General features: G+C 36.3%; 2 protein-coding genes across 2 annotated transcripts in view; one reads left to right on the forward strand and one right to left on the reverse strand.

Moving 5' to 3' along the window:
• Positions 1-8538: 8538 nt before the first annotated feature.
• Positions 8539-12581, reverse strand: rnf2 (ring finger protein 2). Its single transcript, XM_026206477.1, has 7 exons — positions 12508-12581; positions 11609-11721; positions 11277-11437; positions 10248-10463; positions 9709-9981; positions 9417-9588; positions 8539-9065 (listed from the first exon to the last, which is right to left on the reverse strand). Exons 2-7 carry the CDS (start codon positions 11693-11695, stop codon positions 8964-8966), a joined length of 1011 nt encoding a protein of 336 aa, XP_026062262.1. The 5' UTR covers positions 11696-11721; positions 12508-12581; the 3' UTR covers positions 8539-8963.
• A 1095-nt stretch (positions 12582-13676) lies between these two features.
• LOC113045812 (protein Niban-like) overlaps positions 13677-14758 on the forward strand; it is a 30049-nt gene continuing 28967 nt past the window's right edge. Inside the window, exon 1 of the mRNA XM_026206478.1 lies at positions 13677-13934. Within this exon, the coding sequence (XP_026062263.1) occupies positions 13880-13934 (55 nt within the window). The 5' untranslated portion in view covers positions 13677-13879. The remainder of the gene's footprint in view (positions 13935-14758) is intronic.

Here is a 14758-nt window from a genome sequence, read left to right on the forward strand (position 1 = left end):
AAAGCAACTTCTAAATGAAGATGAAAGCAATCAAAATCAACAAAAGAGCCATGATATGCAAGCACTATAAGAAGTCTCAGCTTAATGCAGTGCACATAGCGAGGTTTTCTTAAATCATATAATAAAGATAAAATTAAAAGAACAGTGCAAGCTAGTGTTATAGGCCTTTTTTATTTTGTTAATTGTATAATAAAAAGAAGTAATTGTAATGTAAATCATCCTGTCTTGATAAAGTTATTAAAAAAACAAGTTATGACTTGAAAGGTCATGTTAATGTATGGTTCAGATGTGGGAACAGTGCAGAGTGGAGACTGGGTATCATGATGTCAAAACCATCTCCATGCAGGTTACGTGCTGCATTAAGAGGATGATGTACATGAGTAATGGAGAGCACTATGCCAGTGAAATTTATACAAAATGGTTTATTGGCAGTTGGCCTACAGGTCACAGTGTGCCCCATTCATAAGAGAGCAGTGCAGTATTAGCCCCTGTTATTTGTGCTTACGTTTGGACAGGCCACTCTTAAATAAATGTGTCAGTCAGTGTCACTGTGAAATGAGAAAGACAGAGACAAATGGAACTTTTTGAATGGGTCAAAGAAGGGTCATTTAACTTCCACAGATAGAATCTTCCACAGATAGATCCAGTGTGGTACGAATGCTGACCTTGGATTCAGCCAGATACTTTGTTATTTCTCTACTAAGCTGGACATTTTTATTTTTTTGGGGTCATATTTCATTTTAGTACGTCTATTGAAAAGCAGCATTCTGCCATAATTTACTCGCCCTCAGTTTTTTTTTTTTTTTTTTTTTCTGCTGAACACAAATGTTGGCAAGCAAATTGTTGACAGGAGCCATTGACATACATAGCATGGAAAAATACTATAGAAGTCAATGGTTATCAACAACTCTTATATGAACAGATATATATGTATATATATATATATATATATATATATATATATAGTCTTTGTATTAATTATGTTATTTGATTAAAAGAAAAGAAAACATATACCCTATTGCCTATTGCTTTGGTCCTTTAAGGACCTTTACATTTGAGTTACTTGACAGAACTCTGCTGTGTAAATATGTGTAGAGAGCCACAGGATGTAGTGACTCACATGGAAACCACACACTATTACCACAGCACAGGAACTGCATGCTAGTCTATTCAAAGTTAAAACATCTTTTTTCCTATACTCTGAAAAATACTAAAATCACCAGTATTCTAAATGTTCAGAACAGAATACGGTTTACAGTTGTGTGCAATACGAAGAGCAAATATAACAGCACACTAAACCCTTTCAACGGGATTATATAAGAGCCATGTCATTTTTCATGGTTGTGGTGTCTTACGTAAGCCAGGCATTGCCTGTGTGCACAGGTTTTAAAGACTCTTATGCATAACAGCCTCAAATGCCTTGCTTTTACTGACACTGCTATTCAGAGATGGTCTGTTCTTTCACTCACTTTATTGCCAGGATGTATGTGCTGGCAGCTGGTTCCCAAAACAGGTTTGTGATAAACAGGAAATTATAATTTTGTAGTTCATAGCACACAAAGTCACTTTAGAACACTTTAGAAGACGCGAGGTTAATTGTTCACCTCTCCTCTCTTTAACAGCCTTTGAATACAGCCCTTGAAAGCCAATGTGCCTCCTAGTCTAAATTACACTTCTTCTTCATGTAGATATATTAAGAACAAATGTGTTGCAGTAAAACAACTTAATTTTGTAATCATTGTTGATTCCCAGAACATTCTGGGAACTTTGTTTTATGATTGTAAAAATAAAACCTAATTTATTAGAACATTCCTAGAATGTTTTTATATTTGGTTCCCCAAAAACATTTATAAAATATATCAGTATTTTACTACTGGCATGGTAATGTCAAAAAAAATAAAAAATACTAGCATTAGGAGAACCACCCACAAACAGAGCTATCTGAGGACAGAAGTATGTTGTTACCAATAAGTATATTTGCTAGGAATTAGAGCAAACTAGCTGTATTACTAGCAGCCCTGATTTGCAAAAAAGCATTAAAGTACTTTTCCAGAGTTCTGCTAAAATGTGAGTGAATGATTAGCTGAATAATGCAGTAATGAATCATCCAGTAAATGAGTAAACATTAAGAAGTTTGCATGCTTGCACTGCCAGCGCTAACGGACAGTGCTGGACGGAGGAGGAGGAGGGAATGCAGGCAGAAAATATCCCCCAGCTGGATTATTTGTTTATACTTTTGACATAGAACGTGTTCTGTGTAAATATGCACTACATGGACATCTTCGTTCATTGTGCTGCATCTTGGTGTTTTTTCATTATCTTGCTCCATGAGCACCATTAAAACTTCAGCTGTTTAAGACATAGGGTCTGTAGAACTTCTTTTAGCTCGACAAAGCATATTTAGGTCCATTTACACCAATTCAATAACAATAAATATAAGTATTAAGTTTTAGTACTTGATCTGAAGGACTGTCAACACCAAGAGCTATCATGATAACTATAAGTAAACGTTTTAATTCTCATTCTTATTCTGAGAATAGGAACGTCCAGTAACACAATATCGTCACAGAGGAACTATATTGCAAACACGTTCTTTGTTTCCAGCTAATGAGTGAAAAGCCAATCAAATATCATGCATTTAAAGCAACAGATGGCATGCTGCATGTGTTTATGATAAAGAGATCATTATCATCCGTTCTAATAGACTTGTTGTGAATACACCTTAATTCTAAAAGAATACAGCAAAGTCTGTAAACTATAACAGCCAAACACAATCCACCTCACTTTTGAATTTGCCTTGCATTTATATGTCTGGCTAGCATTCACTTGAGATTTTTTTAGCATGCTTTCAGAGTTTCTCTGAAATCCTCCATCTTCCCCAGCTCCACCTGTGTAGATCTTCTACGGGTTATTTTATACTATATTTGTACAGCATTAGTATGTCTCAAATACTCATGGCACTATATCGCAGTATGCATTGGCAGTAACAAGTTCCTGTACTTGCTTGCAGCAGCAGCAGTAATAATCTACAACCACCAAGACCAAATGCATTAATATTGTTGTATCCATCACCATGCTAAAATCTTCAGAAATTTTCAAGATTAAATTATAACTAAAAGGTTTTAATAATCCAGTCCACATCATAGCCAAAATGATAAGGATGCAGAGTCGCAATGTTTTGTTATCACTTTCAAAATAATAAACAATAAAACCATTGACAGACAATCAGAGCTTAAACACACTAATATAGTCATCTTTATAGTTTTAGCATAGTACTTGTTCTTGGTGTGAAAGTGCATTAACTCTAAGAGGATGGCAAAGATCATACCACAACACAGGAATATGATTTTAAAGAATGAATATTTGTTCTAATGCATGTCTATATCAATATTCACAACTAACATGATTATCGTTCTAAAAGAACACTTTCCTTCATGGACATACAATAGACCTACATATATTAAGATTCCAAAGAATTTTTATGTATTTATTTATTGGCATTAGAAAATATATTATTTGTTTAATGAATAAAAGCATCCAGTATTTATGTATGCCTTTTTAAATAGAACATATACAGTGTGATAGAACTCTGTTGAACTTTAAGTCATTAACTCTTTCAGCTTTCTGATGCGTGACTCAAACAATACATGCTTTCCTTTGAATTTGAAAGTAGCAGGTTTAAAAACACACAAAGGTCACATAAGGACAAAATTCCTCACGTCATGCTAGAAAATATGCCATATTTGTGTATGTATGTCGTAAGCCCTCGGATTTCTGTAAAAGGTCTTTTGTGTACGTGTGCTGCTTGAGAACTTGCTTCAGCCTGTCATGTGATCTGTAGCGAACACTGCGTTCCTCTGATTTAGGAAGTCAAACAACACCATGTAGCAACAGCACACCAACAATTGTCCCAAACGCCCAAATGGTGGCATGGTGCCCAGGCGCTCAGATTTGGCCGAAGAGTTTCCATCACCCCCTAAACAAAGCAAGAAAAGTGTTGGAGAGCATCCACATTCACGTACAGAGCACCAATCACAACACTGCACATTGTGTACTTTTATCTCATTGGCTGAGGAGGCTTAATTCAGAACAGACGGACACTTCTTTGAAAGACAACAAAAAGGTTTTGTGGCTTGAACATGAAGACCATGTCCGCATGTGCTTTAACAACAACATTAGCACGTTATAAACTAAACAGTCAGTCCAGGGACATGATACATTTCGTGAAGATAGATGGCAGCAGATGGATGCAGAGGATCTGATAGTTAAGAGAACTTTGTTTACACAGAGAATAGTTCATTTCCTGAAGTTTCCTTTTCTAGAAGCTAGAGAGAAAAACAAGAACTTAAACTGCTCAAATGAGATCATTCTCTAGATAACCTTTCATAGAAAATAGAACTTTATGTTTTATAAATTAAACTCTATCTGTTTGTACACACACACACACACACATTATTAAACATATAATACATAATACATATAAAAATACCCATGTCATTAAACACATTTGTGTCCACAAAAACTATGTATTCAAGTGCTCAAACACTCAAACACACACACACACACACACACATGCACGCACACACATGCACGCACACACACTTACACATACTAAATATTTATTATTTACTAAATATATTATTTTAATTTACAATATATTAATTAGAATTGTATACAATTATTATTTTATATCATGTAATATACTGAATGAAATATCTTTGATTTATTCAATAACATGTATTATTATATTTACATATAATTTCATTATACTACATGCAATGTTTATTATTATTATTATAATTTTTATAATTCTATATATAATTTTTAGGATACATATTATTATATAGTTCCTGGAGACAGAAAGAGGGATATATATAGACTATATACAAACTACATACAAATATAAATGTTAAAAAAATATATAAATATGAATAATAAGTTGTATATTATATTGCAGAAAAAGTAAATTATCTAAAATGTACTAACATTAGATTTAGTATATAAGTCTGTAGTATTGCTATATCATTTAATTTAGCACAGCTGCAACAATGTATTGATTCATCATCATCCAGGTCCCAAAATGATCATTCCGCATATTAGATGAGACATGGCCCAAAGTATGTAAACAATACTGGTGACTATGAAAACCATAAATAATAATCTGTCCCCTTTCTGCTGTAGCTGCTACTCTTCTACTAAAGGTTTTCCTTTGGATGCTGAAACCTTGCACTGAAACAGTGCTGGAACAGAAAATGGCCCTCTACTGTTGCTTGCTATAAAGATGGAGAACATAAATGCATGCCATCACACTAGTGTTCACTTGAATTATGAGTAGCAGCCAAACCTTTAATGTAAATTGCACTGAATTGCATTGAAAAGAAAAGGAGCAAAACTGTTCTGACTGCAATAGAACTCAAATTCATCAGTCTGTTTTGCAGTTTGGCCGTGTGTGAAAGCTTTAATCACAGACAGTGAATGCTGGTCCTGTTCCGTCACTGTGTGTCAAAGCATGAATAACTAATTGTTCAGCGCAGTGCGTGTGGAAAAAGCCAGACAATGTTCTCATCCAGCTCTCCGAACACACACACACTCACGCTGAGGGAAAGCAGTTGAAATAAGGTCCCTATACATGACTGCCAGGGAATATCTGCTTAATGTTGCCATCTGCAAACCATCGAGAGGCAGGCTGCATCAAACTACGAGTGCTTGTGACGTAAAGACGAGTGATTATTGACCAGCTTAAAAGCTCAGAACAGTTTAAAATGAACATCATCAACATATTAATAGATTTTCTAATCTCATGCTTGTATCTCTGAAAGCTGTGAGCATTGGATGAACTTAACAACACAAGCAAACGAATACCGCATGAGCAGAAGAAAACGAATCTACCCCAAAACTATGTGGAGATTTATGCTTATATGCCTCTGACGGTTCTGTCAAACATCAACCTGATGGTTCCACAGATATCATTTTTGATCTTTGAAAATGGCAGAGTGCTTCAGGTTATATGGGTATACTGTCATGCTTTGATGTGGGAGGCTGGTCTTTTGAAGGCCACGAGTGTTAGCGACCTCTGCCATGACCCCGACCATCTTGAGATAAAAAAACCGCTAGTAAAACACATTTGTGAGACTGCAGTGAGGGTCAGCTGCCTCCTCGCTGTGAGACTGTAAAATCCATCATGAATGGACACATATCAAACTAAGCAGAACATACATGTTAGACCAGATACACGATAAAGCATAATGAAAATGCACAAAGCCCCAAGATTATGCAAATATACACAACTTTTACATTATAAAAGTCAGAGCAATTGTTTTCAATGCATGTGTTTTATATTTTTTGAAATTTAAAGACATCTGCAAGAAACACAAAGGGAAAGACTGCCATCCAGGCCCAAGGGCTGCAAAATGCATAGTGTTTGAAAACTAAAAGCTGTAAAAGCAGGAGAAGCCACATGCATCATGTGTTAGAAGAACTTGCAGAGCAAGCAGAGAACAAACCACATCAAGTCTCATAAGTCAACAGTCCACTCCACAGAGATGAATGACAGGAGGAAGCCACAGGAACAGAGGGAAGGAGACAACAGTTTTTAGGGACAATGCAAACACAATAGACCCGTGGAACAGACTATAAACTAAAAGAAAACAAACCTGTGGATGAATATCAACAATTTCTACATTCTGCTGCTGGAAGAAAAAAAAAACTAACATTTTACACATTATTTAACAAAATCGTCTCATTTCATTAGTAGAGTGTTACATGACCTGAACTAGCAAATATGTAGCAATGACTCTCACGAGCAGGACTGAGAAACACTAATGTATGAGTATAAAAACAGCCATTTCACTACCTTTCGAGTTAGTGCTACAGAGCATCATGTGGGTAGACTAGCACATCACTAGACATGGGATTAAATCAAAACTGTAAAAGATCACTAATCTTCACAGATTACGCAACCTACAGCGGCCTCGTTACAACCTCGACTTCAGATCTGCTGAACTCACACATCAGAGGTGAATCAAGCACACTCAGAAAGAGCTACAAACGCTGACAGCGTCGTGGTATCATACGGTACAAAAGCTTGACGGTACAAATATGTACATGTTATATACTAATGTGTACTTTTAAAGTACTGATATGTTACTTTAAGGTCTAAGTGACAGCTTTGAACCTTTTTGTCTGAGAGTATAGGTGTATGAATGTGAGACCTTACCTGATATGTAACATCCTGGAATAAATAATAAAAGAAACATTCTGTATTCCACAGACAAGTTTATAAGTCATTACTGACAGTATGGGTTGAACAGTATTGTAATACAATACCAGTTATTGGCCAATATAATATTACATATATATATATGATGTACACAATAACATTCAACAGTTTGGGGTCTGATTAAACATTTTGAAAGGGGTGATTTTTTTATCTCTTTCTTTTGCTCTTCAAAGAAAGCACAATAAAAACTGTTGTAATACTGTTGTATTACAATAAATTTTTTTCTGTTATCTTTACATTTAGTCTACCTATGCTATCATCACTTAATCTTTAAGACAATAATAAAACAGTGGTTAAATGTAAACCTTTGCAAATCTCTAAATTAATATCCATTTTCATTCTGTACTTGTATAATTTTGTGATGCCTAAATTCACTGATTTCAGCCTTTAGTTAGTTTTTTTTTAAACAATATATTATCAAGTTGCATTATTTGCCAATTATTGATTACAACTCAAAATATTAAATAATTATTTGTTTATTGTATTTGCCACATTATACATATATATTACTTACGTTATAAACTATTAGTAAACTTTCGTTGTTTTTAAGTCGATCACTTATTTATATTGTGGGATGACTTTACACCATGACAAGCATTATTATATTATTCCTGGACTTTTCTGCTGTGTTATTGACCACAGTCTTAAAAGACCTGAAGCACTAGCGCCATCTGCTGGAACTGTGTCGTTGTTGCTCCACTATACTTGACACAAAGTGCAACACCGGGATTTGCATACATTTTTTATTTATTTTCCAAACAAAACAAAAAAAAAAAACGCTGTATACATTTTTTTTTCCAAACAACATTGAACTCAAATGTATGTCAAGGATGTCAAACTTAAAGTACTTCATGTTCTAAAAAGTCTTAGATGAAGCATCTATGAAACTATTCAAAAACTGAGTCCAAATGTACAACTGGCAACTTATGTTTTTATGAAACGGTACTGAAATAGCTGTAACAATGGTGTCAATATACATTTTCCAGGTATTTATTCTATTAAAGTGATGTAATATGTACAATCCCCGAAACATCTGTCGACTAACACCATAGTACAGACTAGTGACATGACCGAGTCATGTGAACTAAGCCATCACATTGTACTGGTGAACAGTGACCAGATGCAGTCATGTTAGTGAACGAATGCTGCTGCTACAGGAGTGGTGTGTCTGCTCTGAAAATGCATTTCAAATCTCCTACAGCTCTGTGAAGATCATTGGTCACGTCTGATATTAAAGGACAGCTCCATTGGCTATAAAAGCCACCTTCTGACGGAGTCTTTCATGAAGCACCCAGCGTGATTCCCTCATGGTGTTACAGATGCATTATCCATTTTGTATACTAAAATTGTGGCTTGTTGAAGGCAATGTCTGAGTCCACTTGACTCAAAAAGGACTCAACATGTATAGATGAAATGATTGTGTCAACTGAAAGGGGGAGAAAAAAAATGAATCCACACTGGTTTGACTTCCATGGCCCTCCCACCCCTTTCCCAATGATCAACCCTGGTCTCGTCCCCATACAAAAAGACAATAAAAAAACAAATCAAAGCAGCCACAGTTATTGAGGAGCTGGAGTATACTCCAGGAACAGAGAGAGAAAGACAGAAAGAAACGGGGAGAGAGAAGAGATGATGAACCATCAGTCTGTCCCGGGTCAGCTCAGACCCTCATGTCTCACTGGATTTATTTGTGCTCCTTCGTTGGGGCAAAGTACAACTCCATGGGCTTGTTGACTTTCCAGTACTTCTCGCTCACCAGCTCCAGAGAGAAAGAGCCATTCAAGACCTGTGAGGGGAAAATGGACACAGTCAAATTGAAGAAAAGCATGTCTGACAGTTTCTAAGAATAGGAGTTTTTCTATTTTATGTGATGTCACAACTTAATTTTCCTTCCTTAGACAAGTGATCTAAGTATTTATGGCTTGAAAGCAATGCAAAATTGACAAGCTTGATGAAGCTTGGTTGAAGTAAGTGTGACCAAAGACTATAAAAATACAAAGACAGTTCACTCATATATTTATGAATGGGAAACTGCAACACGCAATATCATTTATCATATCGCAATCCTTGTTCAGATGATAGAATATGATTGTTTGACCATGCTGTGCAGGCCTTGATGAAGTGGCACCAAACTTACTGTGAACTGGTTGTTTGCTGTAGGGATGTAGATGGTGTACTGTTTTTCGCTGGCTGCTTCTACGTTGATGGGGCTTGCCTCTCCGTTCTTGCGCATTTCCTCCAAAGCCAATCTGACAGCCAAGTATTTGGAAAGGTGGTCCACTGTGGCGTTCCCCGAAGTCTTAATGTACCTGATAACAAATTCTACATTTAAATTTAGACTAAATAACAAAATGAAACGAGTTTAAAGCATATAGCTAAAATGATGCTAAATTAGTTAAGCAAGACTAACGAACACAGAACTGGCTCACCTTGTCTGCGCGGCGTCTTCTTTCTCCATCAGCGTCGGGTGAGGGCGGAACACCAGCTCAATCTCGCTGGCCCCGTCCAGTGCCAGGTCTCCTCCTCCGTTCTCTGTGGCATTGTCCATGTCCAGTCCCGAATCGTCGGAGGTTTTGGTTCGTTTGATGCTGGGTCCGGCCTCTTGGTTACTGTGCACTGATGCATTGCTGCAATGTGAACTGTCCCCATTGTCCTCTGCCCCGCTGCCATTTTCGATTTGGTGCTTCTTCCCCCGCTGAAGTCTACAGCACCCCCGGTGGTGGAACGTTGGGAACAGAGTAACAAGTGCAGATTGTTAAAAAAAAATGCAAAATTAACATTCTGGTCACGTAAAGTGGCAAAAAATGAAAAAGAAAGATATTTTACAATAGAGTAAAAACATAATATTCAATATCCTGTAAAGTTGCAACTGATTTAAGCACATGACAGCCATAGATAAGAGATTAAACTATAAACATAAATATGAGAAAACATTGTTTCCCACATGGATTTCTATCAGATATCTAACCTGTTCATGGCCTGGATTTTTAGGCCCTCCTCAATACTGTGGCTCAGTGCCTGCTGGTTGTTGTGCTTGCTGATGCGGGCTAACACTCTCTCCTGGTGGGCTTCGTACTCGTCTCTGCTGGGGTAGATCTTACTGATCAGGGCGTCAAAGTTTGGGTCTGGACGGAGGGAGCGCTTCGACACCAGCTTCTTCCTGCATGTAGGACACTCCTTATTCCTGTGAAGCAGAGAAGTTTAATAGTGGCATGGAACTGAAATTAAACTTCTCAAATTAGAAAGTAAAAAAAAAATAAAGATAGAGATTTAGTTTAATTAAAAATTAATTAAATTACTTTATTATTATAGGACGGTATATTAGCATTACATGAAGAGTTAAATTTCTGTACAGTCTAATTTTCAAACCATTAAAATTTCATATAAAGAAATTGGTTTAACCCAAAAAGCAAATTATTCTTCCTTAAAACTGGTTCTCTTTAAAATACAAAACTTGTGTAAACTCACATACACTATCTGTGATCAGATGCACGTTTAAAACTGGAATATAATCTAATTTCAGTCACTTACATGCGTTTCATAAACCTACTCCTTTCTGTTTAACAATCCGCCATAGAAATGACAAGTCTAATTATTCCAGTTGCTGTGAGAAAATGCTCTAAACATTCCACCACCTGCAGTACCCTCACATGAAATATAGCCTACCAGCCGGGAAAACTTCTTTATGTTTACAGATGTGACGTAATAATACTAATAATATTTAATAATATTTCCTGCGAATTCCTTACCAGTACCACTCAAATTAGAAAACATTATCATAAGCCCACTGATGTGAATCGGCTTAAGTAAGGTGATTATTTGGAGCGCTGGCTGGTTATGTACTTCCCCAAAAAAATATTTTGGTTAAAAAAACAATTTACGGACAGCAGCTTTAATACAACACATGGAAAAAACACACATAAAACAATCCAGTGAATCAAGTGTAGAGTAGAATATAAATCTGAATACATTAACCCTTCTAATAACACAAACCCACCCTGATCTGAGCGCAGTGATGATGCAGTCGGCACAGAAGCGGTGCAGGCACTCCTTGGTGGTCATGGTGTTCTTCAACATGTCCAGACAGATGGGACACATCAGCTCACTGTGCAAGCTGCGCGGGGACACGGCGATCTCCAGACCATCCGTGATGGCCTCCTAGAGGAGCACAACACCAGAGAAGCTGAACTGAGGGTCGAAATCTAAACTACATATTCCAAAACCATCTCTTGTCTCGCCAGCATTTCACTGAGATACAGAAAGAATGACATGTGGAAAAACCTGAACGTACCAACTGTAACACAATAACTGGTGAATGAATTTCCTTACCTGTGGAGTTCTCTGTAATTCATAGAGACTAAGCTCCCAGGTCTTACTGAGGGCTTGAACCCCATTCGTCTGGACCGTTTGTGTCATCTTTATACACCGCGTGTCTTTCAGCTCTGAGGAAAAAGAGCCAAAGAGAAAAATACTCACATGATGTGCAAGAACTGATATCAGGATCTTCTAAGAGCTACAGGTTTTGGTGAGATACTAAACCAAAACAAAACAATAAATGCGTTTTAGATCAAAAGTAATACATTATTTAATATTTCCTTTTTATGACTTGTTATTTTTTAGGAACAACTTTCAAATGTGATTGATTAGAACAAGGACAACAGAGTCAGGTTCATTATGATCATCTCTGACATCTGAGGGATGTTATGGTCATTTGACGCTGAAAGATGCCACGTTATTTAGTCCACTGAACTCTATCCTTGTTTAAATAATAATCAGCTGAGCAGTTTCTGTTTATTTTTAAGATCAGCATGACAAAATAAGCGATTAATCCGTCTAACCCTGCAGTCACAGAGCTAGCAGGCTAAAATTAACTCTTTGTGTCAATTAATACAGAAAGCATCTACCTACACATACCAAGTGTCGACTGCATGACTGTGCCTGCTCTCCAACAACCGACAGATATTAAAAACCTCAAAACAATATAAACGGGAGAGAAAAACAAATAAGCGGAAAAGGTTTTATCTCCTGCGCTGTCATGAAAACGTAGAGCTAACGGCTAACTCTCTCTGCTAATCCAGATGCTGTATTTAAAGGCTCCATTAAATCGATTATGAAGAAATTGTCGACAAGTTAGTGACATAAAGTACATTTTGCGTTAATGAAAACATCAACATCGACAGCCAAAAAGCATATATTTTCACAAAAAACGCAGCTGTTTACATACTTACATCTCAATGTTATGAACACCCTCTCCCTGCCAGCGCGTTCTGCGGCGCTCAATATGGCGGATCCAGGAACGAAAGGAACTCTGGGAAATGTGGTATTATTTTTTACAAGCGTTCATTTTTTTTTTTACACTTTTGTGTGCAAAATGACACGTAGCACATAGTTCATTTCTTTATAAATTTAATTAAAATGTAATTGTTGCAAGTTAATATATGTATGATAATAATAAAAAAAAGTGGAAATACATAGTCTACTTTTAATTCTTAGTAATTCCATGGTAGCACTTCTGATCGACTACTGACCTGTTTTGTGTTTAACGTGATCATCCCAGAAGAAAGTATTGATAAATAATATTTTTTGAAATAAAATGTAAAAAAGAAAAAAAAAATTGTAATAAAAAACAAATGCTAATTTAAAATAATGAGATATTTAGTCACAATTAAAGTAATTAAAAGACATGTGAATTTTTTTTTTAAATATGATATACTAAGTCATAATTATGAAATGATGAGCTTACATTATGAGTTAATTTGTTCATAATTATCTGATTTCATTTCCATGGTGTTCTGCTGTGTGTTTAGTGTATGAAAACACTATTTTGGTAAGTCATACCAAATTTACAAGTTTTTATGGCATTATTATTTCAGAATTATAACTTAGTATAACATTTTTAATTTTTAGCACTTTATTTAGCAAAATATATCAGCATTTTTGTACATAACTTCTATGAACTGCACAGTGTGCCTCTAGGGGGGAGCAGAGTGATGCCGAAAGCCTTCCGTTTCTTCATAACGTTAATTTATCTTTATTTCTTAATTAATTAATGAACGGATTAATTCAGAATAACAACACACACCATTCATGTGTAAAACAGTGCGTCTTCTTTGCGCAAAACTTGCTATTTTTTTATTTTATTTTAATTTTGAGTAATTCCAACCAGAGGACGCGCCCTATGTTTATTTTCTTCCCTTTGCTCTTATACACTATCTTATATTTTTCGAATGAACTATTTTATGGCATAACTTACCAAATAGTTAATAGGCCTATAGTGTTTTATTTTATTATTTTATTATTTTCGTAGTAAAATACAAAAAGATGTTTAAGATATATTGAAAATATTTGCAAATACATCAATTAACAGGCAAAGCGTCAAAACATTGCTGTGTAAGATGTCCAGGGCTTCGGATGTTGACGGAGCTGAGAGGATAAGCGGGCGGCGCTGCTGCAGTTTGAGGAAGTTTGAGACGCTTGAGTCACAGTTTACTAGCGCTCGTCATTGTCTGACAGTCAAAACAGTCGCTGCGCTTCAAAACCGGATCGGACTAACGGGAAAAATCCTCCGCTCGGGACCGCCGCGACAAACCACGCTGCACAATGGGAGCATCCTCATCCAGTCTGTTGGACGAGAGTAAAATAAGCTACATACGAGGTAAACGGGTTCTATCTAGTAGCTACTAGACAGTCTATGGTTGCAGTTTTCTTATGCCTAATGTTGAAATAATTGCATAATTAAATGGGGCTTTTTTTCGTGTAGCTACTCTTATTTTCTTTTTTCTCCAAATTTCCTGCATTATTTTTTTAAAGTCAAATCAGTTATTGCAGGCAACTGAATTCCAAAAATAACCTTAACTAATAATAACTTTACTAAAATACATCATGCGTTTGACCACTACTGCATTGCAGGAAATGTCATCAGTGTGTTTTACAGTTTGCTGCAGAGTGCACACCCACCCAAACTCCCACCACACCTCTTACCCCACCTATCATCATTTGACCCGCAGCTCAATATGTCATGCAATAGCTCAGTTTAATAATCCATGTCACTTAGGCTACATTCTGACTCTGCTGTGCATTTTCATAAATACTGAGTTATAAAATGTACTTTATTATTATTTTGTGGACCTTGATATAATGATGCTAGCAATACAGTACAGCTCCTGAAAGTTTGCTCACCCTCAGCAAATCCAAGATGCAGACGAGTTTGTTTCTTTGGCAGCAATTGGAGACATTTTGCATTGCCTCACTTGTTTATCAGTGGATCCTCTGCAGTGAATGGGTGCATTCAGAATTAGTCCAAACAGCTGATTTAAACTGTCTCCAGACATCCAAAACCGTGTGAGGAGAAAAGCTCCATGCTTGTTGTAAACAAATCCATCATTAACATCTTTAATTTTTTAATATCAAACTGTTGCATCTGGCTAAAATATAGAGTCCTCCAGGCATAACATTTCTTTCTCAAGGGAAAAAGTTGGT

The sequence above is a fragment of the Carassius auratus genome, chromosome 27, assembly GCF_003368295.1.
Source record: "Carassius auratus strain Wakin chromosome 27, ASM336829v1, whole genome shotgun sequence".
Lineage (NCBI taxonomy): Eukaryota > Metazoa > Chordata > Actinopteri > Cypriniformes > Cyprinidae > Carassius > Carassius auratus.